The 24,849-nt window shown below is 42.3% G+C and overlaps 3 protein-coding genes across 11 annotated transcripts in view; 1 reads left to right on the top strand and 2 right to left on the bottom strand.

Moving 5' to 3' along the window:
* Positions 1–1,381, bottom strand: part of LOC126872253 (cilia- and flagella-associated protein 251-like) — an 88,835-nt gene extending 87,454 nt beyond the window's left edge. The window contains exon 1 of the mRNA XM_050631963.1: positions 1,289–1,381. The gene's annotated coding sequence lies outside the window, so the exon portion shown is untranslated. The remainder of the gene's footprint in view (positions 1–1,288) is intronic.
* Positions 1–5,296, top strand: part of LOC126872244 (RING finger protein nhl-1) — a 61,619-nt gene extending 56,323 nt beyond the window's left edge. For all 3 annotated transcript variants that reach the window (XM_050631948.1, XM_050631946.1, XM_050631947.1), the window contains one exon: positions 5–5,296. In XM_050631948.1, the coding sequence (XP_050487905.1) occupies positions 5–436 (432 nt within the window). In that variant the 3' untranslated portion in view covers positions 437–5,296. The remainder of the gene's footprint in view (positions 1–4) is intronic.
* LOC126872246 (calmodulin-binding transcription activator 2-like) overlaps positions 1,426–24,849 on the bottom strand; it is a 40,535-nt gene continuing 17,111 nt past the window's right edge. For 2 of the 7 annotated variants that reach the window (XM_050631951.1, XM_050631950.1), the window contains 12 exons: positions 20,749–20,840; positions 13,113–13,301; positions 12,626–13,024; positions 11,571–12,329; positions 10,966–11,301; positions 10,649–10,896; positions 10,348–10,547; positions 10,029–10,136; positions 8,866–9,023; positions 8,217–8,707; positions 7,453–7,608; positions 1,426–6,609 (listed from right to left, as the gene is read on the bottom strand). In XM_050631951.1, the coding sequence (XP_050487908.1) occupies positions 6,471–6,609; positions 7,453–7,608; positions 8,217–8,707; positions 8,866–9,023; positions 10,029–10,136; positions 10,348–10,547; positions 10,649–10,896; positions 10,966–11,301; positions 11,571–12,329; positions 12,626–13,024; positions 13,113–13,301; positions 20,749–20,840 (3,275 nt within the window). In that variant the 3' untranslated portion in view covers positions 1,426–6,470. Of the gene's footprint in view, positions 6,610–7,272; positions 7,298–7,452; positions 7,609–8,216; positions 8,708–8,865; positions 9,024–10,028; positions 10,137–10,347; positions 10,548–10,648; positions 10,897–10,965; positions 11,302–11,570; positions 12,330–12,625; positions 13,025–13,112; positions 13,302–20,748; positions 20,841–21,420; positions 21,841–21,931; positions 23,623–24,849 lie in introns of those variants that run through there. The other 5 variants (XM_050631953.1, XM_050631956.1, XM_050631955.1 and 2 more) reach the window with 5 other exon arrangements.

The following is a 24,849-nucleotide window of genomic DNA, read 5'->3' as shown; positions in this document are numbered from 1 at the left end:
GCAGGTATTTCAGTCAGACGGTACGTTCGTGGGCAAATTCGGTTCCTGCGGAAGCGGACGTGGCCAATTGGAACATCCTCACTATATCGCGGTGAGCAACACGAACCGCGTGATCGTCAGCGACGGCAACAATCATCGTATCCAGATATTCGATGTGAACGGCCACGTGCTGACCTCCTTCGGATCCGAAGGTTCCGACGAAGGTCAGTTCAAGTTCCCAAGGGGTGTCGCTGTTGACGATCAGGGCTACATCGTCGTCGCCGACTCCGGTAACAACCGGATACAAATATTCAGCCCAGAGGGGGCGTTCCTCAAGTCTTTCGGCGGATGGGGCAGCGGTGACGGTGAATTCAAGGGTCTAGAGGGTGTTGCTGTCACATCGACCGGTAACATCGTCGTATGCGATCGCGAGAATCACCGCGTTCAAGTGTTCTGATTTCGTTTCGTTTCGTTTCGTTGTGTTCTCTCTTATTTCTTCTGTGATTCGTCGACCAAGGACGTCGAACGATCGCAAAGGAGGGCTATTTTAAGAAAAGAAATTCGGTATTCTACACGGTATTTTTCATGGTACTTTGGATTTTTGGTCGTATAATTAGGACGAGCAACACTGTGGTCCATACTTTTGATCAGAAGGGTTTCCAAAGGTCGACGAATATCGCGTGGAAAGAACGAAAAGCGCGCTTCGACGATGAATGAATGAGACGTCGCGTTAACTGCTTGCTTGCGTTAGAAATTAACATGTAGCTGTGTTGTGCTGAGCTAATCATCTTACGGGGAAGCCCTTTGACACAGAGACCATGGAAGCTTCGATCTTTCTTTCGAGAGATAATATATTGAAACGATTGGGTTGGAAATTTCGTATTCCATTTCAATGTATGGCTTCGATGCGAATACGTCTGTGGCCGAGACGAATCGACGATGGAACCGAAATGAAACTCTTGGACGTCGGCCAATTTACGGAGTTTAGCTTGAAGAATGAAAAAAGAAAAGGAGAAAAAAAAATCATTTTGTCTGTTCTTCTCTCTCGTCTTACCCCCTTTCTCTCATTCTACCATCTTCCTCGTACGCACATCATATCCGCGTAACTTAATTTAATTTATACTCAAAGTGACAACAATACAGTTTGTACCGTTTGTATGCTTCAAATAAATTGTTGCGGAAGTAATAAAAGAGAAACGAGAAAAAAGGACGTGTCTTGTTTTGTTCTGTCCGCTGAAAAACTTCCATTTGAAAAACATCAAAAAACAAAAAAAGAAAAAAAGCAAAAGAAAGAAGTCACCTGTCTCACCTTCTGTCAATCCATTGGCAATCTCGATCTTAAAAAGCCAACCGTGGAAATTAAGAGGATTCGGTAGCTTGTGTCTTGGACGAGTGCCTAGAGCTAGAATAGACAAATAAGCGGGGGTGAGTCAAAAGGTAAGTGAGTCAATAAATATATAATTTATTAAATGCAATGATGAAATGGTGTAACAATAGGGGGCGGGCGAACGGCGATCATAGGATCGCCATAAGGGCGGACAAGAGGGAATACGCTGCCCCGCCCAACACCCCCGGATCGGAAATATAGATAAAATATTTTCGTTATTATTTACAATATTAGTTGAACGTTAGTCAATAAATAATAAACAGTGGCGTAATCCTTTATTTAATATAATTTAATAATGTAATATTACGTTTGCGATAATAAAAATATTACAAGAGATGGAGCCTTTACCATTATTCGTTTCCACTAAAAGTAGCACGAACTTGTTTAAATTATTGCAGCCATCGTTCCAAAATTCACGCGATCAGACAGATCCCCTTGAAACCGTGTTTGACCACGTGTGTCGACGATCGATATTCGTTCAAGAAACCTTTACTGCCATCGTTCCACGGCAAATGATAAGTATCCAAGAAAATCAGCTTTCGTGAATTTTCGAACGTGAGTAAACGTCGGCTGGATGTAGATGTCGAAACAGCTGTCGAAACCATCAACCTTCCGGGATAGTCGCTCTTCGCGAAATCGAATGGGATTTAACAAATTAATTAATCGGCGTTACGCTTCCTCGATATCCGTATAGAAAAATCGCATAGACAGCGCGGAACGTCGAAACAACGCCACGCCGCCGGATTATCACAACGAAAGTACGCGACATGCTTGGACGTTATTATCGAGTAAAATACAGAGGGTTGATACCTCGATAAGACTAGAAATATGTTTATGTAACGCACGGGCCAGGCAGGCAGCAAGCAGGTACAAAGTGACCGTCTTAATCAAGGAACAGTGAGTAGAACATGAGCTAGGCACCGATATCCGATCGTTTCGACCTTTTCGACATCGTGATACAAACGTCCTACAGGATGACCCGTGATACACCAACATGACGTCAAGATCGAAGGTGTCGCATCTCGTAAAAAACGCGTGGACATACATCTTTCCGCAAAACATTTTTTGTACAATATCTTTTCTTCGTGATGTTACTCGTAACGTGCATATTCCTTTGTTTCCTGATAGATTCAGAATGTTGCGTGTCGCCGATAGAACTTGTTTACTCGTTAAGAAAATGAATTTTTTTATCTCTTCGAGGATAATCACGTGCCTGTGTAATTTGAAACGCCAATTGATAGATGATTCTCGGTCGTGCTGGTTTATAACGAGGCATCTTACACGCGTATATATCTCGTGCGATTTTCTGGAGACTGGACAATTGGAAATATTCGAATCTATAGCGCGAATCAATCATTCCCAATCAAAGGAGAAGTTTTTTTTTTTTGTTTTAATAGTTCCTCTATACCTACTGATTCGTCTCTGCATCTAGAAAGTTTAGTTTGAAAAGTGGCATGACATATTTTCTCATCTGTATCGAGTTTAATTAAGTAGTAATAAAGTTATAATTAATTATTTATATAATTAATTAAAGTGGCAGCAGTTAGGCCATGCGGCTCCTATCATCTAGTCGTCTTTGACTCTTGGCTTTCTTACGTAGATTTAAAAATTTGTTTACTTATTAAACTTTTATATTTTGAGAATAATTTTTATTAAGTGATTTTTAAAGTTTATGTATCCTCGAAGCGCCTACCCTAGCGATGTCTTTTAATTAATATTATTTTTTAGCATTTTCTCATTTTTTTCTTTTTAATCTCGCTGTTCTCCATACCTCGATATAATCTTGGTGTACGTGGTAATTTAACGCGATTCTAGAGTAATAATGGGGAACTCTGAAATATTTCGTCCGCGGCGCCGGCTTTTCCATCTGGGAACTTTTCTTAATCGCGACTGAAAAATACTGTGTGCAAATATTTTATACTTTTTTATTTCTTTTTATCTTTTTTGTGTCTTTTTTTTTCTTTTTGTTCGTTCGTTCTCGAATGTCGGAAAAGCGGCGTAACCGCCGTATTTGAAGATCGGGCCGCCGTCTCGGAAACTCTCGAAAAAAATCCGTTTATTTCGGCGTGTGTGCACGGAGCTCTAATTCCTCTCTTCACTTTTTTTTTCTTTTTACTTATTTTCGCTTTCTCAAAAAGTCAGAAATTTTTATCGTAAAATTCGAAAGTTGATTGCCACGCACGAAGTTGTACAAGCCCGATAGACTAAAAATATTCCTAAGGTGAGATTTCCTTTTCTTTCGTCATCGGCCACGCTCCCCCGTTTTTTTCATTTTAATCGACTTTTTTTTTGTTTGTCTTGTAATGTACTACATACTCGCTAGCCCTCGTTTAATAGTTTCTTAAATATGTAATAAGCAAAAATATGAATATAATAATAGTTTTGTGTATATAATAATAATTATTATTTTACTCGTCTCATTTTAAGTATCGATAGGATCGTGATTAATTAATTAATTAATTAATTAACAATGATTAAAAGAGTGTAAGAATTTGTTATTCTCTTTCTTTCTCTTCTTCCATTCGCATCCTTCCCTCTCATCATTATTTTTTTTTCTTTTTTGTTTTCATTATCAACTAATAATTCTTTAAGCTTAATGGCATGAAAATGCTCGTTGGAATTGACTCGTGTGTACAGTTTATCATAATTCATTTTTCTTCTCTCTTTTCCATTCGCGCTCCGCACAATTATTTAACCTCGCTACAAAAACCTCATAGCTTGTCTTAAACACCGGAGGATCAACACAGGATTTCTTTACTTTTTTTTTTTCTTTATTCTTATAAATCGAAGACGAGGATCAATCGGTCCATCTATCAACAGATTCTCTCGACAAATCTGACGGCGTAATCTCGACCCACCATACTGGATTTGTCTGTCTGTCTGTCTATTTTTTTTTTTTTTTTTTGCGTCTCGGCGACTCGCGTCCCCAATGGACGTTGAGACGTTCGATTTTTTGCGTAACTTTTTTTTCTTTAGTATTTTCTGCGGAAATACTTTCTTGGATCACCATTAATTTATCACAATAGATTTTTGTCTTCTTAAATCAATTTGAACGCGGGTACCACGGCTGTGCCCCCGTGCGCATATATTCCGCCTCGCTACGCCTTAATTTACCTCTATTTTTTAATTTTTATTCTTTCTTTATCTAAAGAACCTTTAAAAAAATCCCCTACTGGAGAGAGAAACGGTAGGTAGTTTTGTAACAATGTAATCGACTATCTTACCCTAATATAATTCTACGAAGTTGATTATACTGTGACTTTAAGCACAGCCCGTGGATGAAGTGCCCTCCGTTTAAATAGAGAAAGGGCTCTTGATTTTTTTATGTTTTTTCTTTTTTGTTACTTTTACTTTTTACTTGTTTCTTTAAACTCTCTCTCTCTCTCTCTTTCTCTCTCTCTCTCTCGCGCTCTCTCTCTCTCTCTATTTCTCTTATCTTTAATTTTCTCTAGCAGCCTTTTTTGTTCACACGCTCACTCGTCCATGCTCTCTTTCTCTCTCTTCCTAGGTCTCAGATATACCAGATTTCTCCGAAAATAAGATGCTTCTTGTTCATCGACCTGAATTGTATTGCCTTTCTTGTTTAAAAGCGACAAAGAAAAATTGTATCGTGCAAGGAAGAGATCATTGCTGCCACCTAATTCAAATATTATGCAGTATCAATATCTCCTGAACGTTCACGTACAACAGATATTGCACCGTGTTATTACGGCAATGAAACATTCGCATCATGCTCGATCGTATTGAAAAACAAAAAGTAGAAAAGAAAAAGGAAATACGAAAAAACGTCGCGAGATTCGAGCCACTTTGATTAAAAAAAAATTCGATTTCGCGTAAAGCTGTGTTATAGCGAGGAACAAATAACAAAATAGCGTTCGATGTACAACAGCAACGAATAAAAAACTTGCGCGTCAGATCTCGATCGCCTTCTTCATCCTTCTTTTCAACGATAAATACTTAAATATTGAAAAAAAAACAAGCAAATCGAACGTCATTCGTACTTCGGTACTTGAAAATAACGCACTGCGTAAAATACTTAATACATATATGCTTTCTCACTCCGAGATTAATATGTAAAAACATAAATTAAACTTCACAAATATGTAAATCGTACAAAAAGAACGAAAAGAAGGGAAGAAAAAAGGTTCTTCTTCAACGACGTGTCCACGAGTCTCTTATCAATACTGTTCTCTCCTCGTCGTTGTCTATATCGAGTCTTGTACCATTTACGTAAATCATACGTAAAGTAAAAAAAGAAGAAAAAAAAAAGAAACGAACAACAACGTATATAAGCTATTACACTATTGTCGCGTGAAACACTTCGACGGACACGCAACGCGAAAATAATGAACCTCTAGAACGGCTCGTTCAATGTACGGTGCCATAGACTTGCAAGGATAACAAAAAGGGTATGAAGAAAACTATCTATACAGTGTGCCAAAAATCAATGCAAAGTATAGTCGTTCTTAAAAAGGTTTCAGCAAAAAACATAGCCTCTTTCGTATTCTCAGTCGTAAAAGGTATTTGATACAATTGATGCCTCAAGCGGAGGGCAACATTGCAATTCTACGAACATGCTTCGACCGATGCGATTCTTAATACGATCTTAAATAAAATTAATGCATTATCTATTATGCTTGAATCGCCTTGCACGTGTACAACGTCTCGTGTACGCGTGCTAGAGAGACCATGATAGACCACCTACCTCTGATACCACTTATCGTCAACGTCGACCGAAGAAACAAATGCAGGAAATAGGCATAAACGGCAGCGTTGAATAAACTGAAGCGAGAAATGAATAAAGTGGATTCAGGTGATGATGTCACGATCCTTCGGCTGAACTGTGGGTCAAAGATGCGAAAGGTGGAAATTGATGTTTAGATCAAAAAGGCAGGTACGTTATTATTGAAGAGAGCAAAGCGTGTCCGTGTCGTGATCGGTCGTCAAAGGCTTCTTGGACTATATTGTTCCTGGAACCTTGGCGAACCTCGACGATTATTCGGTCGTAGCGTACCCCATGACGACCATCATTGAGTGGCTAGGCTCTATTACTTTGCTTCCGATGTATCATCACCGTTCTGTGTGCTGTTCGATCGACAGTCGATTAAGTGACCTCTTGGTTGGCGGCTACTAGGCTGGCCCCTGGGCTAGATGAGGGCGAGCTTTGGGGGACAGCAACCGCCCGTAAAATGCCCGCTGGCGGCCTCCCGTTCCCGTTTGCGGCGGCCCTGGCGTTCTGCAGCCTAATTCCAGAAATGCATTCGTTCATGTAGATCAAATTTACCGAGCTAACCTACTGCGAATGTGCATACATGACACTGAATGATCAAGCACTCTGAGGAACACGTGAACTACGAAACAAACGAGCGCATCTAACTCGGTAGAACCGCAATTAACACTTTGCTGACAACGATTGAAGTACTTTGTATCACGATTCAAGGAACATTCTTCTCAGACATAAAGGATATAGTTACAGTTTCCTAAATAAAGTACTCCAATTCCCTCTCTTTTGCTTTTCTTTGTCTATCTTCTTTTGTTCTTTTTTTTTTGTATAAACTAATCTACAGGAGAGCAAAGTGATAATTGAAGAGAATATCTTCTCGTCTCTATGAGAAGCTCCGTTTATGATGACCGTTGCATGGACTCTGGTTACTTTCGTTAAGAACACGATTAAGACATATAAAACAGAAAACACAAAGCACCGGTCACATTCCGTATAATAACACAGAAGCTAACCAAGATAATTCGTATCGGAAACAATAGTTCGTTATTCGAGGGTCGTGAAACAGGGTGCACTGATCGTCCTGGTGAAAGCGAAAGAGCGAGTATCCTTTAAAGAGATACAGGAGCGATAAACGAGCAGTGTTTGCCGCGCGACAATCGCCCTACTTGTTTTCGTTACTTACCGGTCGTGAATCGTCCCACGACAAGCTGCATTAGTACACACAGAAGAGGGAGACTTTAGAACTTTAGATGTCTTTCGTACGATAAGCCTTTCGTGTGCTAACAAGAAGTCTACATAACTAATAATGCGTGCACATCGTTGCAACAAGAAATGCAATTATGTGCACCGGACGGATACTAACTTGATCTTCGATTGCCGCATGAACTGCTGGATCTTCCTCGCAGCCTGATGAGCGGCCTGCTGATGAACCGCTTGCTGTCTGGAGCTAGCCGAGCCTGGACGCGAGCGATAATTCCTGTAGTTGCTTTGTATCACCAGAGCAGCCTTCGTAGCTTGTCTGCGAATAGGAAGAAAAGTAGACGCCCATGAAATAAGAACTTGCAGTGACACGCTTCGAGAATGCGTCGTGTATGTATATACATAATGGACAAGAGCGGAAGAAGCGCAAGGAAGGTAAGCTTTCATCTCAAACAAAAGTCGTATTAATTTAATGCCAGGTTAATTTTGTATTCAGGACGCCGCAGCGGAGGTAAGGAACTTCCTAAAGTTTTCGGATTATTTACGATGCCAATTAAAAGTTCACCTCCCTCTCCGTATCACCCCTTAGAGGTAGATAGAATGAACTTTGGTGAAATCCGTCCGATTCAACTGGATCGTTAAATTGGCCCCGCGGTGGTACGCCTTGTCCTCCCATTTTATTAATTGCAGCTTATTAAAACTAACGTTCAACTCGGCGAAATACCAACGAGAATTTAACTATTCGAACGAGCCGGTGAAAAGTTTCGTAGCGACAAGATTTCGTACATTTAATCGTTGTTATTATTTTCAACTTCGTGTCCGTATTATATAACGATGGAAGTTAAACCCTTTCGTCCGGATAAATCGGGAGGATAAAACGAAGAGTAAATAATACGGCCGCGACGTGTTAAGCTAAAAACAGATTACCTAAAATAAGCGTACTGTTTATGTCGACGATAATATTGTTGGATGAGTACAGCAGCGTGCCTCTCCGCTTCTTCCTGCCTTTGACGTCCCTTGTAATTTCTGTAGGCTTTCTGGATCATTCTAGCGGCGTGATAAAGCTCTCTTTGTTCTCGATCGGACAGAGTAAGTCTGCTCAGATCCGCTTCGTTCCCGTCACCGTTTCCGTTACTTCCACCTGTTCCGCAAATTCCAGAGCCCATCACGTTACCGAACTTCCGATCTCCACCGGTCGAATAGTACTGGCCGTTATGACCGTTACTTCCGTCTAGCTGCAATTGCAGCTGTAAGAATTCGCAGAAGTCGGCCGTCGTAGGCGGTGGAGATGGCGAGTCCGGTGTGAGACAGCTGCTAGATGGACTCGAGGGACTAGCATCTGCGTCAGCATCCGAGACTGATGCCGCTCCTCCACTGCACTCACGATACGAGTCGAACAATTCTCCAGAATCGAGTGGCTATAAGAATTACCACCACCATGCGATATGAATTTCATTCTACGAAGAATTTTATTTTAAGAGTACGGTAGGAAACGTGTTGTTTAAGGGATTTCTGATATAATTTCAAAGACAAGAATATTGCATAGGTATAGAACTAAAATATACAGAATGCTTACCATTTGCTCCATCAGAGCATCTTCTAGAGATGACAAGGGCGGTGCCGGGGGAGGTGGTGAGGAAGAAGACGGAGAATCACCTTCCGCTCTCTTGATCCTTTCCGGTAGCGCAGCTATAATTTGCTCAGCCAATGTCAGCACCCTCGCGTCTTCTTCCCCTATAAAAAGGAATCACCACCCTAGCCAAACTCGAAAAACGTATTACAGGACCGCCGAAATCACATTGATCACAACATCGAGGACTTTTTGTTCGCTTTTTTTTATCTGTTCGTTTTTTTATTTTAAAGCCGTGAACGTATTTTTACGATGAACCAAATCGGACGTTAATTAAACGTGTAACACCAAATATTGCGGATTATTTCGTTTTTTTATATATATATATGCAGTGGAGATCTCTACATGACACGAATCGAACGTCTTCAAACAGGCAAATCAGATGGCGAGCGTAGACGTTTTTCTCAGCTTGTTGAATGTTCCGTTCTACGGGTGATCTGACGTAACCCGTGGTATTTTGACAATGTGTGTTTTCCGGATTTAGCTCAGCTGTGCAAATCACGTGTTCTCGTGTAATTGTCTCGTAGGTTCCAATGTTTTATTGATTGATTATTATTATTTTTATTATTAGTATTTTTGTCACGGATATCCGTTTTAAAACTTGTCGACATAGCCCAGAGACGAGGACTGTCTATCTCTCGGAGAATTGGTCGGCAGCCGATAATAGACGGCTAAGAAAGTTTTAGACGTTACACAGCAATCATCCAACACCAGCAGTTACGAAGGCCAAGCAACACCAATACTGCTTTAAGCTGCAAGAGTTCAGAGGAGTTAGAGGACAGCGAGCCTGGACCATTATCCGGTCGTCTCGTACGCATAGACAGAGAGACAGAAAAAAAACAGAACACTGTGTGTGTACGTGTGTGTAATGTAATGTGTGAGAAATAGAGATAGAGAGAGAAAGAGAGTAAGGGAACGCAGTTTTAGCTAGGAATACTACGGATCACAGCCCGCGCAGTACTTGTTTATCTAGGCCGATGAATCTATAAGTGTAGTATTAGAAACAGACAGAGTTACAAATATATATGTATATATATGTATGATATATAGTTACAGATAGACAGGCAGACAGACAGACAAATAGAAGGGGAAACGAGGAAGGTACGGACCTACAGTCTCCTGAGGGGTCGGAGCGCTTTCCATTCCCTGCTCGCTGAGGGCTAATGACGAGTCATCCTCTTGCAACAATTCCATGTTGTCCAGCAGCGGCGAGCCACCTGTGTTTTTCGATAAACCCCTTAATGCTACGTTTCCTGATTAATTTTACGCTCGCATGAATTACGACCTTGTACTCTAAATCTTACGGGGCAGAGATATTTTATATGGCGCGGGTCTTTATAGGAAAAGGAACTGTGATTTACGTGTTGGACGTGAATGTATGTGCGTGTATATACGGAAGAGGGCAGTATAATAGCAAACGAGACTAACACAACGCAAGATCGAGACCGCTGTCTTGAGATGGCCTCCTAGGACTAGGGCTGGCGGGTCGCAAGAAAAGCCTCTCGTCTTGTCTTCTCGCTTCGAGTCGATTCAATTCTTCTGCAATCGCCGTGTGACCGTTCTCCGCCGCTAACTCGGTCGCGGTTCTGTTCTGACAATCCCTCACGCGAAGTGCCATTGCGTTCCATCTGTGTAAATAGACAGATATTCGCAACACGAACTCAAACGAAATGAAATATTTCGTGACACTCGATATTAAAGCCGAATTCAAGAAAAAAAATATATGTACCTATAGAGGATCCTGGCTGTATCCGCGTGCCCCGCTGCACAAGCCCAAGCAAGTGGTGTGAGACCGGCGCTATCCTGCCTCAGGGCATCAACTTCGGCATCTAATACGCTACTAGGATTTTCCGCTCTCCAGTGAAGGAGGGCGCAGGCTAACCTGGAGTAGCCCAACCCAGCGGCCAAATGTAGGAGAGTAGGGCCGCCGGATTGTAATGGTTCCGCTCCGGCTCGCCACGGACGGACAACAGCATCCTGAGACATAGATGATCTCCATTTAAAGGGTCAAGTGTGTTGGAGGTGCTAGCTAAACAAAGTACTGACTTGACAATATGCCACTAGCCGCTCTTCTAGATGAGCTGCGGGAGATGGAGGGCCAGGTCCTTGCAAACGGGACTCCACATCCGCCAAACGGTCCAGAAGGGCTCGTTCCGGACTAGGCTCGGATGTCGGTGCCCGACGATACTCGAAAGCAACGCTATCGGAAACAACGAAGCCGTCACACGCCACTTGAAGAGATGCTATTCCCGGAGCATGGGCTGGGCAACGACACCGCAACACTCCTGGTTGTACCAAACACGCCTCAACCGGCTCCGCATCGAACAACACCGAATAAGATTGAGAATTACTCCCACCAGTCCACGGACCAGCGACCAATACCTAAAACAGTAAGTAAATTTTCGCTGCTTTTTCTTGATTAACTTCTAAGCTTCAGCAAATGCATCTATCATCCATTGCATCATCTTCCATTTGCATTAACCTTCGAAAATTCTTCCAGCATACATTGGAATTTTACCTTTCAACTGAAAAGAGACATATTCTAATCGAGTATTCGTGACTTTCAATCAAATTATACACAACTGCATTCGAAGAGAGAACCAGTATGCGCCGGACTAAGGTTGAATTAATATCAAATACATGAAACTCACCTTCACACCACCCTCGGTGTAACTCCACTCCGGACTATACTCCGCAATATGGACGGTTGTTCCAGGATGACATCCCACGTCATTATCAGATCCGCCTCTTTCTTCAGCCTTAGTTTGTTCGGCTTCAAAATCGTGAAGCTCGGGTAGGTCACCGAATACGTCAAACGCGTCTAAGTTAACTAGAACATCGTCCGATGAATCGATGAAATCCATTGGATTGATCATGCTGTTGTCTGCCGGAGAAGGCGACGGAGACGGTGGAACCATGTTGGCGGACAACGTTCGCTGAATATCTTCTTGACTGAGGTCCAAGGTCTCGGCGAAGTCTGTGACCTCGGGACCTGTGCCACCGATTGGCAACGATTGTACCGCAGAACGATCCATACTTTCTTGAGCGTCTATTTCCTGTTGGGTCTGTTGTTCTCTGTCCACGCTCGTCTGCTGTACAATTTGTTGCTCCGTAACCTGTTGCATCTCCACTTGTTGACTTTGCTGTTGTTGCTGTTGCTGCTGCTGCTGCTGTTGTTGCTGCTGCTGCTGCTGTTGTTGTTGTTGCTGCTGCTGCTGTTGTTGTTGTTGTTGATGGTGATACGGTTGGCTGTTGAGAATTAGAAGACCGCCACCACCTTGGATTTGTTGCAAACTTAAAACTAGAGGAGCCGGTTGTTGGCTTTGAGCCGTGTGGGAATGTCTTGAGTATACGCGAGGAGCCGGTGAGGCTGTTGTTGACGATTGCTGACCTCCGGTAGTCGAAGAAACCTGATCATTACGACGAATATTAAATAGAAACAAGTATCGAACAAAAACATTACAAAGACGAGAATGTAGAAAATGAAAATCTGAATTGTAGATATGATATTGTCGATCAATATACGTGTACCTATCATTATGTTCGCTAGACCGTGGATTTTTATGCCATTATGAGACATTTAAAGGTACGAAGACGCACATAACGTATGAATTTACATAAATATCCAGAGTCTAATTTTTCTATCGTCGCTCTCAAAAATCACCATCTCATCTCAGCACAGCATTCAGATCCACCGAACACGTACCTGATTGTCCGGTGTTAGTCTCCTAGGTGCAAGCTGAGTGCTAGTGGTAGAAGAAGTGGAAGATGCTCTCTGTCTGTCCAATAATTGAGAAACTATCATGTCGACGGGATGATTCGAGTGTTGTGTAAGATGGGGATTATTAGGATCGTCATCTCCACCGAGGAACATGGGTCGAAGCTGGGAAGCCAGCTCGTCTCGCGTCCACTCCTTCTTGTCTGGCGGCAGTGCGAGACACGGTGGCAGCGCCGCGAGCTTTGCATCACCGTCCGGGTAAGGAACGTTTAAGTAGTGAACGAGGACGACGTCTGGATTCTGTAGTAGCCAATAACATCGCCGATGAAACGTCGGGAGGATCGCCGAGTGCACATAACAGCCATAGATGCACTCGACTCCCTGTACCTAAGATTTCATCCAACAAGCAAATCTCACTTTATCAAACTCGATTCTGATGCACGTCGATTTTCATCCATAAACGAAAAAAAACTACCTTCAGTTTCATGTGATCCTCTCGTGTAGTTTTACCATCTTTCCGTTTCTTCCAGCAATAACCGTCCCGCCGGTAACGGACTTTCTTTCTCGAGTACAGTAACATCGAACCACTTCGAGGTCGTACCTTTACCTCCCGACTTTGCCATTCCGCGTGTCTTTGGAAACTGATCAAGATGGCAGCAATTTCCTGATAACAAAACCAAAGTATTTCAATCTATGCAAGTCCTCGTACATCGTTTTATTTGTGTCATAAACTGGTACTGTATGCACGACACGTTATGACAGTGCAACTGCGAACTCGTCCAGATGACGAGGATAAGACAATCTCGATTGAAGTAGGATATGCGAATTCGAAAGAGCACATAGACACTTCTCAGTCAGTTTCGCTGACATCTGCTCCCTCCAAGGTTTTCGCTTACTTTTCAAATCGTGCTGATACATCTTACGATCTCTCTTCGATTCTCATCTTCGTAAAGATACGAACGTCGCAAAACGAGACGGATATTTCGCGACTGGTGGTAGAAATCTTTCGAATGAAATCTAGATCTTGAAAATTATACAAGAAAAAATAACAGGATCTTATTAATTTGAACAGGTCGAGCAATAAAACAACTCAGATAACAGAGATAAGTTCGTCGGTTAATCCCTCCAGCTCTTGTTAATTCTGACGATGGAATTTAGCTGTTAAGATCTCAAATGTTCCTTCTTTGACGAATAAAATTCATTTTAAATATAAAAAATAATTACATATAACACAGATCGAGTGTGAATGATATAGGGTATACAAGGTGCTGCTTTAAATACCAAATGTCACTATAAGAAATCGTAGCTAGAGATAACTCTTTATCCCATAAATCTCTCTTCCTGGCTAATATAAAAAATTCTTCAACGTTCCGTGCAGAGCGTTTTCTAGCCTAGTTACATTCACAGATATGAAAAGTAATGCGCGTGTTTATTTCCTTCATGTTTACCTACTACTAATAATAGCAGCTCGGATATTATACGGTTCTTTATTGATTTTCCGCGCAAAGAACCAGTACTAGTACAACTTTTGAAACAGAACGCATGATAATAGAGAAAAAGAACTCGAGTGCTTGCACGATAGAAAAAAGATCTAATTACCGGCGAACAGATTTTGCCTGGTTAATCGTGACACGTCGTTTTCCGCGCCGTACGTGGCCTCAAGTCGACATGCAATGCAAGGTAGAAGACTAACGTTACGAGACGTGTACAAGGGAGAAAAAATGGGGTACGTAAGGAATTAGAAAGAATTCGGTCTTATAAATTTTTTTTAAATATCCACTGACTGAGGATAGAGTGGGAGGAAGGCAGCCTCTTCGAGTAAAAAATTGAACACTCGTAGGTGAAATAAGCAGCAGGGGGCAGAAAGTGTGCGGCACGCGATCTCACGTGGCGTAATGCAAATCGAACGCCAAACTGCAACTGATTCGCTCAAACCGTAGAAAGGTGGCTGGCAATAAAATTCACGGTGTTGATATAAAGTTCAGCCAGCCCTTCGCGTGTCATTATCGTTCGAAAAGCGTTTCGCCCGCGATCAATTCAACGTGATAATTCGTAACGGGTGAGGGATCTCTCCGTGAGATTCTGCAAATGTCTTCGACATAGCGTTCGGAATAGCACGGATACCGTGGGATAATTGAAGCTACACGACCGCAATGATCGAGGAATTTCGCGTACACTTTATACCGATAGATGGTTTCTGATTGGGGTTGCTCGGTTGGCAAGCTCAAACCACAAATCGTACATTTCAAATGAGGTATGTCAAGATTGCACTCGGTTGTGGCGCGGTTCCATCCGAAGGACGCGATCCTATTGGACGCGTGGAGACAGAGCCGCTCGTTAACGTTGCGTCCAGTTACGTAATAAAATTAGCGTGGAACCGTCGCCCTGAAAATGCATAATACGAAAAAAAAAAGGTAGACGTAATAATTACCGAGGAACATTCGTCTCACTGGGAAAAAGGTAATTGCTGAGTAAAAAGAAGAGGAAGGAAGGAGGAAAAAAGGAGAGAGGAGCAAAGTATGGTTCAGAGTGCTTAATATCTTTGCACCGTTCCCATGGGTGGGCCTTCGACTTTCCAAAGGTTCTCCAGCGAACGTGGCCTGGATATAAATATTCTTAACGAGGGATGGATGAGAATGAGCGGAACGGGTAACTGGAGTGGCTGGAGAGGGGAAAACGGAATAAGAGCCCAGCGTATACCCGACAGCCAACCATTAGGCCAGCCAAGCGCCGACAGCGAAGCTAGATAAAGCTTGCCCACTATGTTGCATTGATTTACAACTGGTTAATTGATCATTTGCATTCTGTCGGGGATACATTGCGCGGTCACCCGTACAGAAACTAGAACTTCCAAAGGCGATTTTCGTCGTGAATTTCGCCAACACGTTCTCCAATCCCTTTAGCTATAATTACGAACCCACTGATCAATGGTAGAAAAGGTCAAGAGAGGGACTCAAGATGGATGAATCGTATAATCGATGCTCGTTTTTCATTCGTATAGAATCGAAATCGCTTTCTATTTTGTGATAACGGTTACGTAAGAAACTAGTGGAATTATTACATTCCTCTTACATATTAATAACCTACCTAGTATCTTATTTTATCAGTCAGGGATCAGCTACGAAATCTTCTTCACGCGAGGTAGCTACGTAAATTGATTTTCTATGCGTTGCCATATTTTGCAACGTGCCAGACGTGAAATGGGTCAGGCAACGTGGAGAATAGTTTAACTTGAAAGACGGCGTCTGACAGTGCATATCGTTATGTTGCGTGCAAGGTCGGCTTCCATGCAACGCCAGTCAGACTCACAAAATTTTTACCGTGATACTACATCTAATTGCGTAGTTAATATTCAAGTTCGTGTAAATCAAGCTTTTCTTTCGTTCTTAATTCTTTTAATTTATTTTTTTAAGGACACACTTCTGGTAGGTCACATACACACACGTGTTAACTTTGTGTCGCAACGAATCCGAGTAACAAATTAATCCAAGAAGGTCGGTCGAAATACGTACTCTTTGAACAAAGACCGTATAGATCTCTCAAGATACGATGAAAGAGCTCATAGATTCCTGTATTCGGTTTAGCGGATACGTAAACGAGACGCCTTCTGTCCCGCGTGTTACCGGAAAGGATGTATTCTCCTTGATTTACGAATGCAAAAGGACCGATAAATCGACCCTCCTTCCGACACCCTAAACAAAGGTGTTACGTCGTTCCAATGCTTCCCACTTACAAATACGTGCCAGAGACATTTCGTCGGTAATTGATAATCAATAGATAGAGAATAGACAAACAGTGAAAACGACTAAAGATGAACGAAAAGTTTGTGTTTCGTAGACCGTGTGACGTACGAGTAGCTTGTGACAGTTATCGACAGACAGTAGATTCACGCTGTTCGTCGATAACAATTTTTGTCACGAGTATATAAATGTTTCAGAACAATTTTGTATTTACAAGACAGTCTATGATAAAATAAACGTCACTTGAGAATAGCTTGCAAGTTCGAAGTCTCTGTCAGTAGTATAAGTCGGTATTTGTTCAGACGCAGACGGGAAGAAGCGACAAGAGCACGCGACGTAAGAACGTCAACGTCAAGCCGAAAACTCTCGTCAACAATATCGAAACATACTTGAGAGTTTGCTAACAGAGTGGAGACGCTTTAATGACTGGTGACGTCGGCCCAATGAAGCTCGCTTATTTTCCATGCAACTCGAGTCTCTGAGTGCTCGATCTCCTCTTTGACAAATTATGTAAGTGAAATTTTTGCAAAATGTGCGAAAAAACGATGATAAAATGCTATTATTACTAAATCTAGAAGCTTCACAGCGGACATACAATTTCAATAAACGTAAATACTGCATTCTCCGAAATTACATTCTCTCGAAACCGCGACATCGTTCGATTCGGAATTCAGTTCTCACGGTGGTCTAAACCGAAATACAGTGGCAGACCTAAAGAAGTTTATAAAATAAAGATAGAGAAATATTGGAATTTAAAAAAAAAATTGATTTATGTCAGATAAGTGCGATGAATAAATATAACATATATAACAAAATGGACGACTATTATCAGTATCATAGAAAATGTTTAATGCGATAGTTACTTAAAAAAAAAAATTCACAGCATACCGATTTTAAAACTTTGTTTTGTCCGCCATGTAATCTGAAAAATTACAACTGATGAGGCCCACACGTACTGATTACTTCGAAAAATTAGACAATTTCCTGGATCCTTTGTAGCGCTCCAAATAAAAGGCAATGAGTATTTTCTCTTGAAACCAGACGAACGATGATCAAAAGCTGGTAACTAATTTTTCTTGATTTCGCGTGAAAGCTTGAAAATCAGCAAGTTTGTAACGAACGCAGTCGGAAATAAGCAAATATTAACTTCACAATAATAATAGTCGTATTTGCCGAAATCAATTTCGGTGTTACGTCCAAATACAATTTACTGAAAAACGGTCGAAGCGGAAATTGCATTACTGGCAGTGCAAACTAACGTTTAATTGCGCCGACTGTCATTGTGTAGCCAGGTAAACTGTAGCTATTCAATGCATTTATACTCTGCTGCAATCGGAAATCAATAAGCAAACAGAAACATTGTTTTCGGATCGATTTCCGCTTACAGATAGTCCGTGCGGTTCCGTATGCTCATCAATTAAACGAAATGTTATCGCAGAAAACTAACGAAGGCACCGGCACCAACGTAAACCGAAAAATCCAACTGTAATCCGGAATGTTACAAAAACGGATTTCATTGAAAAGGAAAAAAGTCACAGTTAAAAAGTTAGGCGCAGCTCTATCGTATATACAATTTTGTGAAAGTATAACACTTGCTATGTTATTAGACTGCAGATGTTTATGCAAATTCATATTATTAAAAATGCAGATAAGACAGATAAACGAGCCTCGAATGAAAAAACGCTTTATTTCCTAAATTTAATAATATGTACTTCTACTATATTTACTTCTGATATTTTGTATATATACTTTGCTTATTTATTCTTCTGATAAATGCACGAATATTCGCAGTTCAATCGTGACAATCACAGTGTGTCATCACGGTAATCTAATCTAAATAATGTAATAAAACCACAGAATGTTAGTGTATAAGATATTTCCATAAGCATTCAAATAATTTTGCAAGCCATTAGATATAGGATAACGCGAATCTCGAACAAACGAAAGAGCAGTCAATTTTTTATCATACTCTCAGTAATATCACGTACGATATTATAAATCACGTAAGTAGAACAATCAGTGACGTTCTAATTCACGGATAAACGTAAGAGATCCACGTATTATTTCGTGTTCCAGATTTCAAATACTTATTTCTCTTTGTGGTCGGTTACCAGTTAATAAATCAACGTCATTAAATCTCATTACCGATGGCAGAAGTGCAAAACAAACGATGTTACTTCTCTGCTATATAGGTATGTGTTAAAAATTATTACTATAATTCTGCTTGCCGGAATATATTCACCGCGTTCTATGCTCCGTTACAAATGGGATTTCATCAGGCAACGATAGGAAGAGTGGAATGAGCACGACAGAAATCTTGGGAAGTTATCAGACATCGATTTGGATGCGAGGGGAAAACGAGAATACGTAAAGCCTGGCGACGTTGCTGGGAGGGAAAAAATCGATGAAGCAACCTGAGGCTACATACGTCTCTCTATTTTCTGGGCAATAAATTCCAGTCCTGTATAATCGGGGCTATTAAAAAAGTTAATAGGGAAAGTTTCGCCGGAAGAATTCTAGCAGCGAGAACGAAATTGATTCGCTTCGGTACAGAACAGAACGTAGAGCTCGACTTTTATGCTCGTTTGAAATTTAGACTTGATTGCGACCTGTCTCCAATAACAACTTAGAATTTGGCAACGGGTCAATAAAAATTCAACCCCGGCAACGGTCTGAACAATGGGCTCTTTGCTACGTCAATCGAATAAACTGAATTTCCATTTCCAACTAGTTGACCCGTTGGTTAGTTAATCTTTGCCCGGAGTTGCCGTGCAATCAAAAGTAGACTGCAAGTTTACCGCGCTCCATTTATCTCGTTCCAGTATATATTATTCGTGAAATTCTCAATGCTCAGCCATGAAAAATGAAAGAGGATGCAAAGTCCGATGATGATGAGCACTCTGACGTACTCACGTATGCTGTCAGAGCAGTAGAGAGAAATGGCGTTGAAGTAGGGACGAAAGCAACACGGGAACCAGGGTAAATGGGTGAGGAGGAAGCAAGGCGAGAAAACAAGATCACGGCGGGTGTCGCCCGGTAAGGGATTTCGACTGCATGCAAGATGGTATAAACTTTCTCGTGTTACAAAAAGTTGCTACGTTAACTTCCTAAGAACTTCATCCTATGAATAGTTTCGCGAGCATGAATCGCTAATGTGCCTGGCTTTCATCCATTCCGCGGTTCTCCCGAGGTAAGTGAAAAAAGAAAAGAGAAAGACGGAAAAAAGATCGAGAGGGAAATGAATTGACGTAATATTAATAGCGATACTTTGTTCCCGCTTCGAATTTCCAAGAGACCCTATAACGCCACGACTCGTTCATATTTATGATACTAATAATTTCACGTCAAAGTTACGTCAACGTGAAAATTCAAACGATAGCTAATATAAAAGGATGATGCAGCGCTCGAGTTGACCTCATTAGCGATGCATATTACACCGCAATAGATAAGCGAAAGAAGAGGCAACTTGCACGCTTCAACGACCAGACCCCTCGATCGTTTCAAAACAAGCCGAAATTCCTCTCGACGAACAAATCAAACTTTGTGATCGATACTTTTACTTTCCATAATCCTAGGCCACGAGATGAATCTCAGCCGTGATATCAAGAAGCAAACATGACCGGAAGATTCGACGTTAGTTTATCGAATCGTCGCTACCTTTGTGTTCGCTATTTTGCCTATTCGGAGGATGATTCTTGAAAGAAAAGAGGAGTAAGAGGGGAAACACCGAGAACGAAAGATCGGATGAAAAATAGACGAAGAGAGGAACGAATGAAAGGAGAGTTATCGTCGATGAAGGATAGCAATGGGGCAAACACGGGCTCGCAATTCGGTTCGACTCGACGGAACTGAAAACTCAACTCGGCTCGGCTGAGCTCTCTAGCTGGCTCCAGCTATTGATCGGAGGCCGACCGGGGTCAGAGTAGCAGTGGACTACATCGGTACACCTACGAGTGCACGGTGCTCCACGTGTTGGTATGTGCACTCCTGCACACTGATGTGAGCTTGCACACGGACGGACAGCATCTATCCTCTCTAACCACCGACGCTACGTACGAGCCACCAACGGCGTTGCGACGTCGCTATTTACTTTCCAGTTGTGCCTACTGAAATGCCGTGTAAATGTATATCCAGTTGGCGCTGCTAGGAAACTGTACGCTCTTTTGTTAGAATTCGACCGAGACATTATCTTTTTTTTAACCCGCTCCTCTTTTTCGCTCGCGTACCTCGTTGCATTTTCTCCGCTAGTATATAGTTTGCCGTATAGTTTAGTCTTTTCTTTTTCTCTGTTCTTAATGGGCGCCCGAAAAAGTTCAAGCATCGAGTGGTTTTATAGAATTTCAAGCTAAAAATAATCGTTTACCAACTCACCTCGTTGGTGTTCCATCGGTGCCTCTGAGTTGGAAAATGTTCAGCTCGTGGCAAGGTCTCCAAATTCTCCGGAAGTTTTATCGGATCTCCATCTAAACAGAACGACAACGAACACGATGAAAAAGCGTCCTCGATAATTCGAGATTTTTAGGTGAGGGGGAAATAGTTGTGAAAATTCAAAGAGATTCAATAATCTAATGGTCTCGATAATGTACGTAAGTTTTCGATTAATTTTATCATTCGAGTGTTCACTAATCTGATTATTCCCGGTATCACGCGAGTTATCGTAATTCGTGCTCGCATATTTATTTCGACGAAAGCTTAGACGTTTGCATAACATATTATTAGTCATGTTTATATGCAACGGATCGAAGCTGTTATCGATCGTAAGCTAACCCGTGTGTGAGAGCAAGAGAACAATAATTTTAAAAGTAATGCACTTTTCACGTGCATAGTATTACCTCCCCGGGGATTTAAAACGCATAATTTATTCGAAAAGAAAACAAAATGCGGTGTGCCAAGGAGAGTTTTCCCCTTTTCTAATTTTCTGAATAACGCAATACGTTTTCATTAGATGCTATCAATCTAGAACTATGTTGATAAAAATTACAAGTGAAATATAACGATATCATCACAGTCCCTGGAAAACGAACGAAACAATTTCTAACTCACGGACAACTCGGTGTATCCTCGCTAAACGCAAACTGCTTGACGTTACGAGTAGTTCTAATAAATTACGCGTATTGACGTTCCAAGACATTAAGGAAACGGCTGTTCGTTGGATGAAATATTTCGGTCTACTGCCACAGGTTTGCCTACGATGTTATTGATACCACCGGCAGTGCAGCTGTAGTTCCTCGGGTATCTGGTAATTTATTGCCGATACCTTCTGCGTATATTGCATTTTTCTAACATCCAGCGTAACGATATGGAAATTGAAAAAAGCAACAATATTTCAAAGCGAGTGCGGAAGCCAGAAGAAGAAGAAAAAATGAAATCATCGCCGTAAAAGTGTCTAGAATTGCATCGTTCAATTATCGCGAGGATAACGACATATTTAAAATAAAAATGCAATCGCAGCATCAAGCTCTTAGCTCCTCGTCGTCGAGTTGTAACGTATATATACGACGATCGGAATATATCCTTCTAATCCTGGTAGTATGAAAGAAACGTAAGGACTCACTTGGTGCGAGAGGCGTCGGGTAGGTCGCGTGATAGACGACACGCTGTGGATTCGAATGATTGTAGCCCGCCATTTCCGTGGCGCTCGTCAGAGCGACCGCTTCTTGGATCTTACCGATCGTGGCCGATCGTCATCGTCCTTGAACGTACGCGTAGCGCGATCGTTTTTGTGCTCTTGCAGGCATCCCCAGGCTCCTCGTGAATTTGGACGAGTGTGCGGCTGATATGGCGACTCGACAATGGTCGGTGTTCGCGATTCTAGATCGTGACAAGCTACGGCGGCACTCTTTTTGTCAGGAGAGCTTGCTGCCGGGTTCTAGGATGGAAACACGACTCGCTTGACGTTGTCCTCTACGTGAGGCTCGTGCACGTGGGTGGTGATTCCCCTTAGAACGGCAGGACATATCCCCCAAAGAATCGTGTACGCGAGCCAGGTTGTCCGTTTCAAATAATCCCTATCCTCGGTTCGAAAGTCAATTTAATTTCAGCCCGCTGATCGAAAAGAAATCAAGAGTCACAGAGAGACAATATTATTCACAACGAACGTCGCTGACTTTACTCGACGCGATGTACTCGGATTGATGGACGACACACGTGGAGGCGAACGCGTGGAAATGACACCGCGATAAAGATTTGAATCTTCGCCTTCTTCTCCTTGCTAATATAACTCTTAATTTTGTCTCTCCTTCTCTGTTTGTTTTAAATGCTTCTTCGTACTAGTATAAAAACCTGGAGCCCCATTGTATTCTATACTCGCGAATAACCCGGAACAATTCTTTCACAAACCTTCTTTCCTTTCTCTCCTTTTTCGTCCACCCTATCTCCTAGTTAGTTAGTTCTCTGTACCTCTTCGACCTTGCTTCCTTCTTCCTGCTAGAGTCCTCGCCTCTCAAATCAAACACACACTCGTCTCGTTCTCGTTCTTTCTCCAACTCTCCTTCCTCTTTCTTTTTTCTGTTGTGCGTTCCAGGAGCTCTTATTCTTCTTATATCCTAAGTTACAACACTGAACCTGTCCCTATCGGAGGGACAAAATAATGTAAGGGTCACACAGTACAGAGAGAACTTAAAAAGAGATTCGCCCGCAGCTGACGCGTTTTACGATCGCCTTTACCGCGTTCAATCCTTTGCTTCCTCCGTCGTTTCTCTTCCTTGCTTCCCTTTCTTCCTTCCTTCCTTCCTTCCTTCCTTCCTTCCTTCCTTTCCTTCCGCCCTTCTTTCCTCTCTATCACTCTTTCTATCTTTCTCGCACGCGCGCCTTTCTCCTGCCGATACCACCAGTGGTAGAGCTTCAGAAAATAGGCCTTCCTTCTATCTCCCTTTCTTTACTCCCTCGCTTATCCTCGCGTGTCCTCTCTCCTATTTCTTCTCCTTTTATCCTTCCTCTCTTTTTTTTGCGTTATAGGCTTCGTAACGATTCGCTTAAGGGCTGGAAATAGTTACTTTGTCGCTTGCGTTCCGCGTTCGCTTTGTTTGTTCTTTTGTTTTTACAGAGGTCTAAGAAATTTCTTTTTTAGAGTAGGTAAAGAGACTTTTAGGAGACGTGTGTATTTCGTGTTATTTAGTGTTATTTACAAATATGTATGTTTTTGTTTTGTTAATAAAATAGGTTCAAATTAGTCTTTGGCCCCGCGTGTCTGCTCCCGAGCGGCGGGAGCCGCAGAGTGAGCCAACCCGCGACTCTCGACCTCCGTCCATCGCCCCTCTTCTCGTCCTTCCACGACTGTCCCCTACCCTTTCCTATTCCGCCATTTCATAGCATTCATTCCCCACCATCGAGACCAGTCCGACTATCCAGCCCCAGCCACAGCCCCTGTTCACCGAATCCCTTTTCCTTCTATCTACCTCGACCCCTCTTCAACCACCTCTCTTCAGCTGCACCTTCAATATCCAACCTCCCCACTTTACTCACATTGCCACTACCCCACTTACTTCACCCCACTATGTCACCCCCACCGCCGAACAGCCGCCCTCTTCTACGTGTTCCTGGCCGGCAAGGTGTGGGTGCACACCGAGCCAATTCCACGGAGAACTCGCCGATGCTACCCTCTGGAAAACTCCGACGGAGTTGTAAATTAAGGATTACCGAGAATGCAAATTAATGCCTAAGCGTACATTTCTCTACCTACTCCTACTGTTCTCGACGCAGGATCATCCTGCACGCTGGAAACACAGAGTGTTGCTCCGTGTCGAGCCATGATAATCGATTGTTATCCAACCTCCTGCGGCATTTACAACGCCATGCAGGATAATTCCTATATGAGCGTTTAACGACTCCCTTTTCGTTCGTGCTTTTCCAGAAGGTGGAAGCTTTTTCCCTCGTCGGATTTACACGGCTTTGGCTTTTGCCCCGGGAACGCTCGAGAACCGCTCGCGGTGCAAGCTATCCCGGGATAGGGTGAAAAAGAAAAGAATGGACGGATACTCGCGGCTGCGAGAAGCAACTTTCCTATTTTCCTGCGTGTCTTTTTGTTTCTCTCGTTTCCTTCCTTTTTTCTTTTTAATTAGCCGAGCCAGTTTAACTGGGACAAGCGAGGAAACGCTTCGCCCGAATTCGACGATAAATCGGCTTTACGCCGTGGAAATCAAGAAGCGAGGGAAAAGAAGGAAAGGGGGGGATAAAAAAAAAAGAGAAAGGAAAAGGAAAGAGGATAGTGCACGCTGTTTCCAGCGTGGTCTGCGAGAAATAGGCTAGGACAGAAGGGGCAGGACTTTAAAAATGCAAAATTGCAGTGATTCAGCATTTATCGAACACCTGACATTCTACCCACTGCCAATGGGGAAGTTTCCTCGAGCTGCCATCAATATTTGCGCTCGACGTAGGAACTTCCAAGCGAAGGCAAAAAGGGAGAAAAAGGTACGACTCCCAATCGAACGTGTTACCAGTTAACAAATCGAGAACAGTTGAAAATGAAAAAAG

Source organism: Bombus huntii, chromosome 13, assembly GCF_024542735.1.
Source record: "Bombus huntii isolate Logan2020A chromosome 13, iyBomHunt1.1, whole genome shotgun sequence".
NCBI lineage: Eukaryota > Metazoa > Arthropoda > Insecta > Hymenoptera > Apidae > Bombus > Bombus huntii.
The sequence above is the reverse complement of the archived record's forward strand: the minus strand, read 5'-3'. Positions and strand labels throughout refer to the sequence as shown.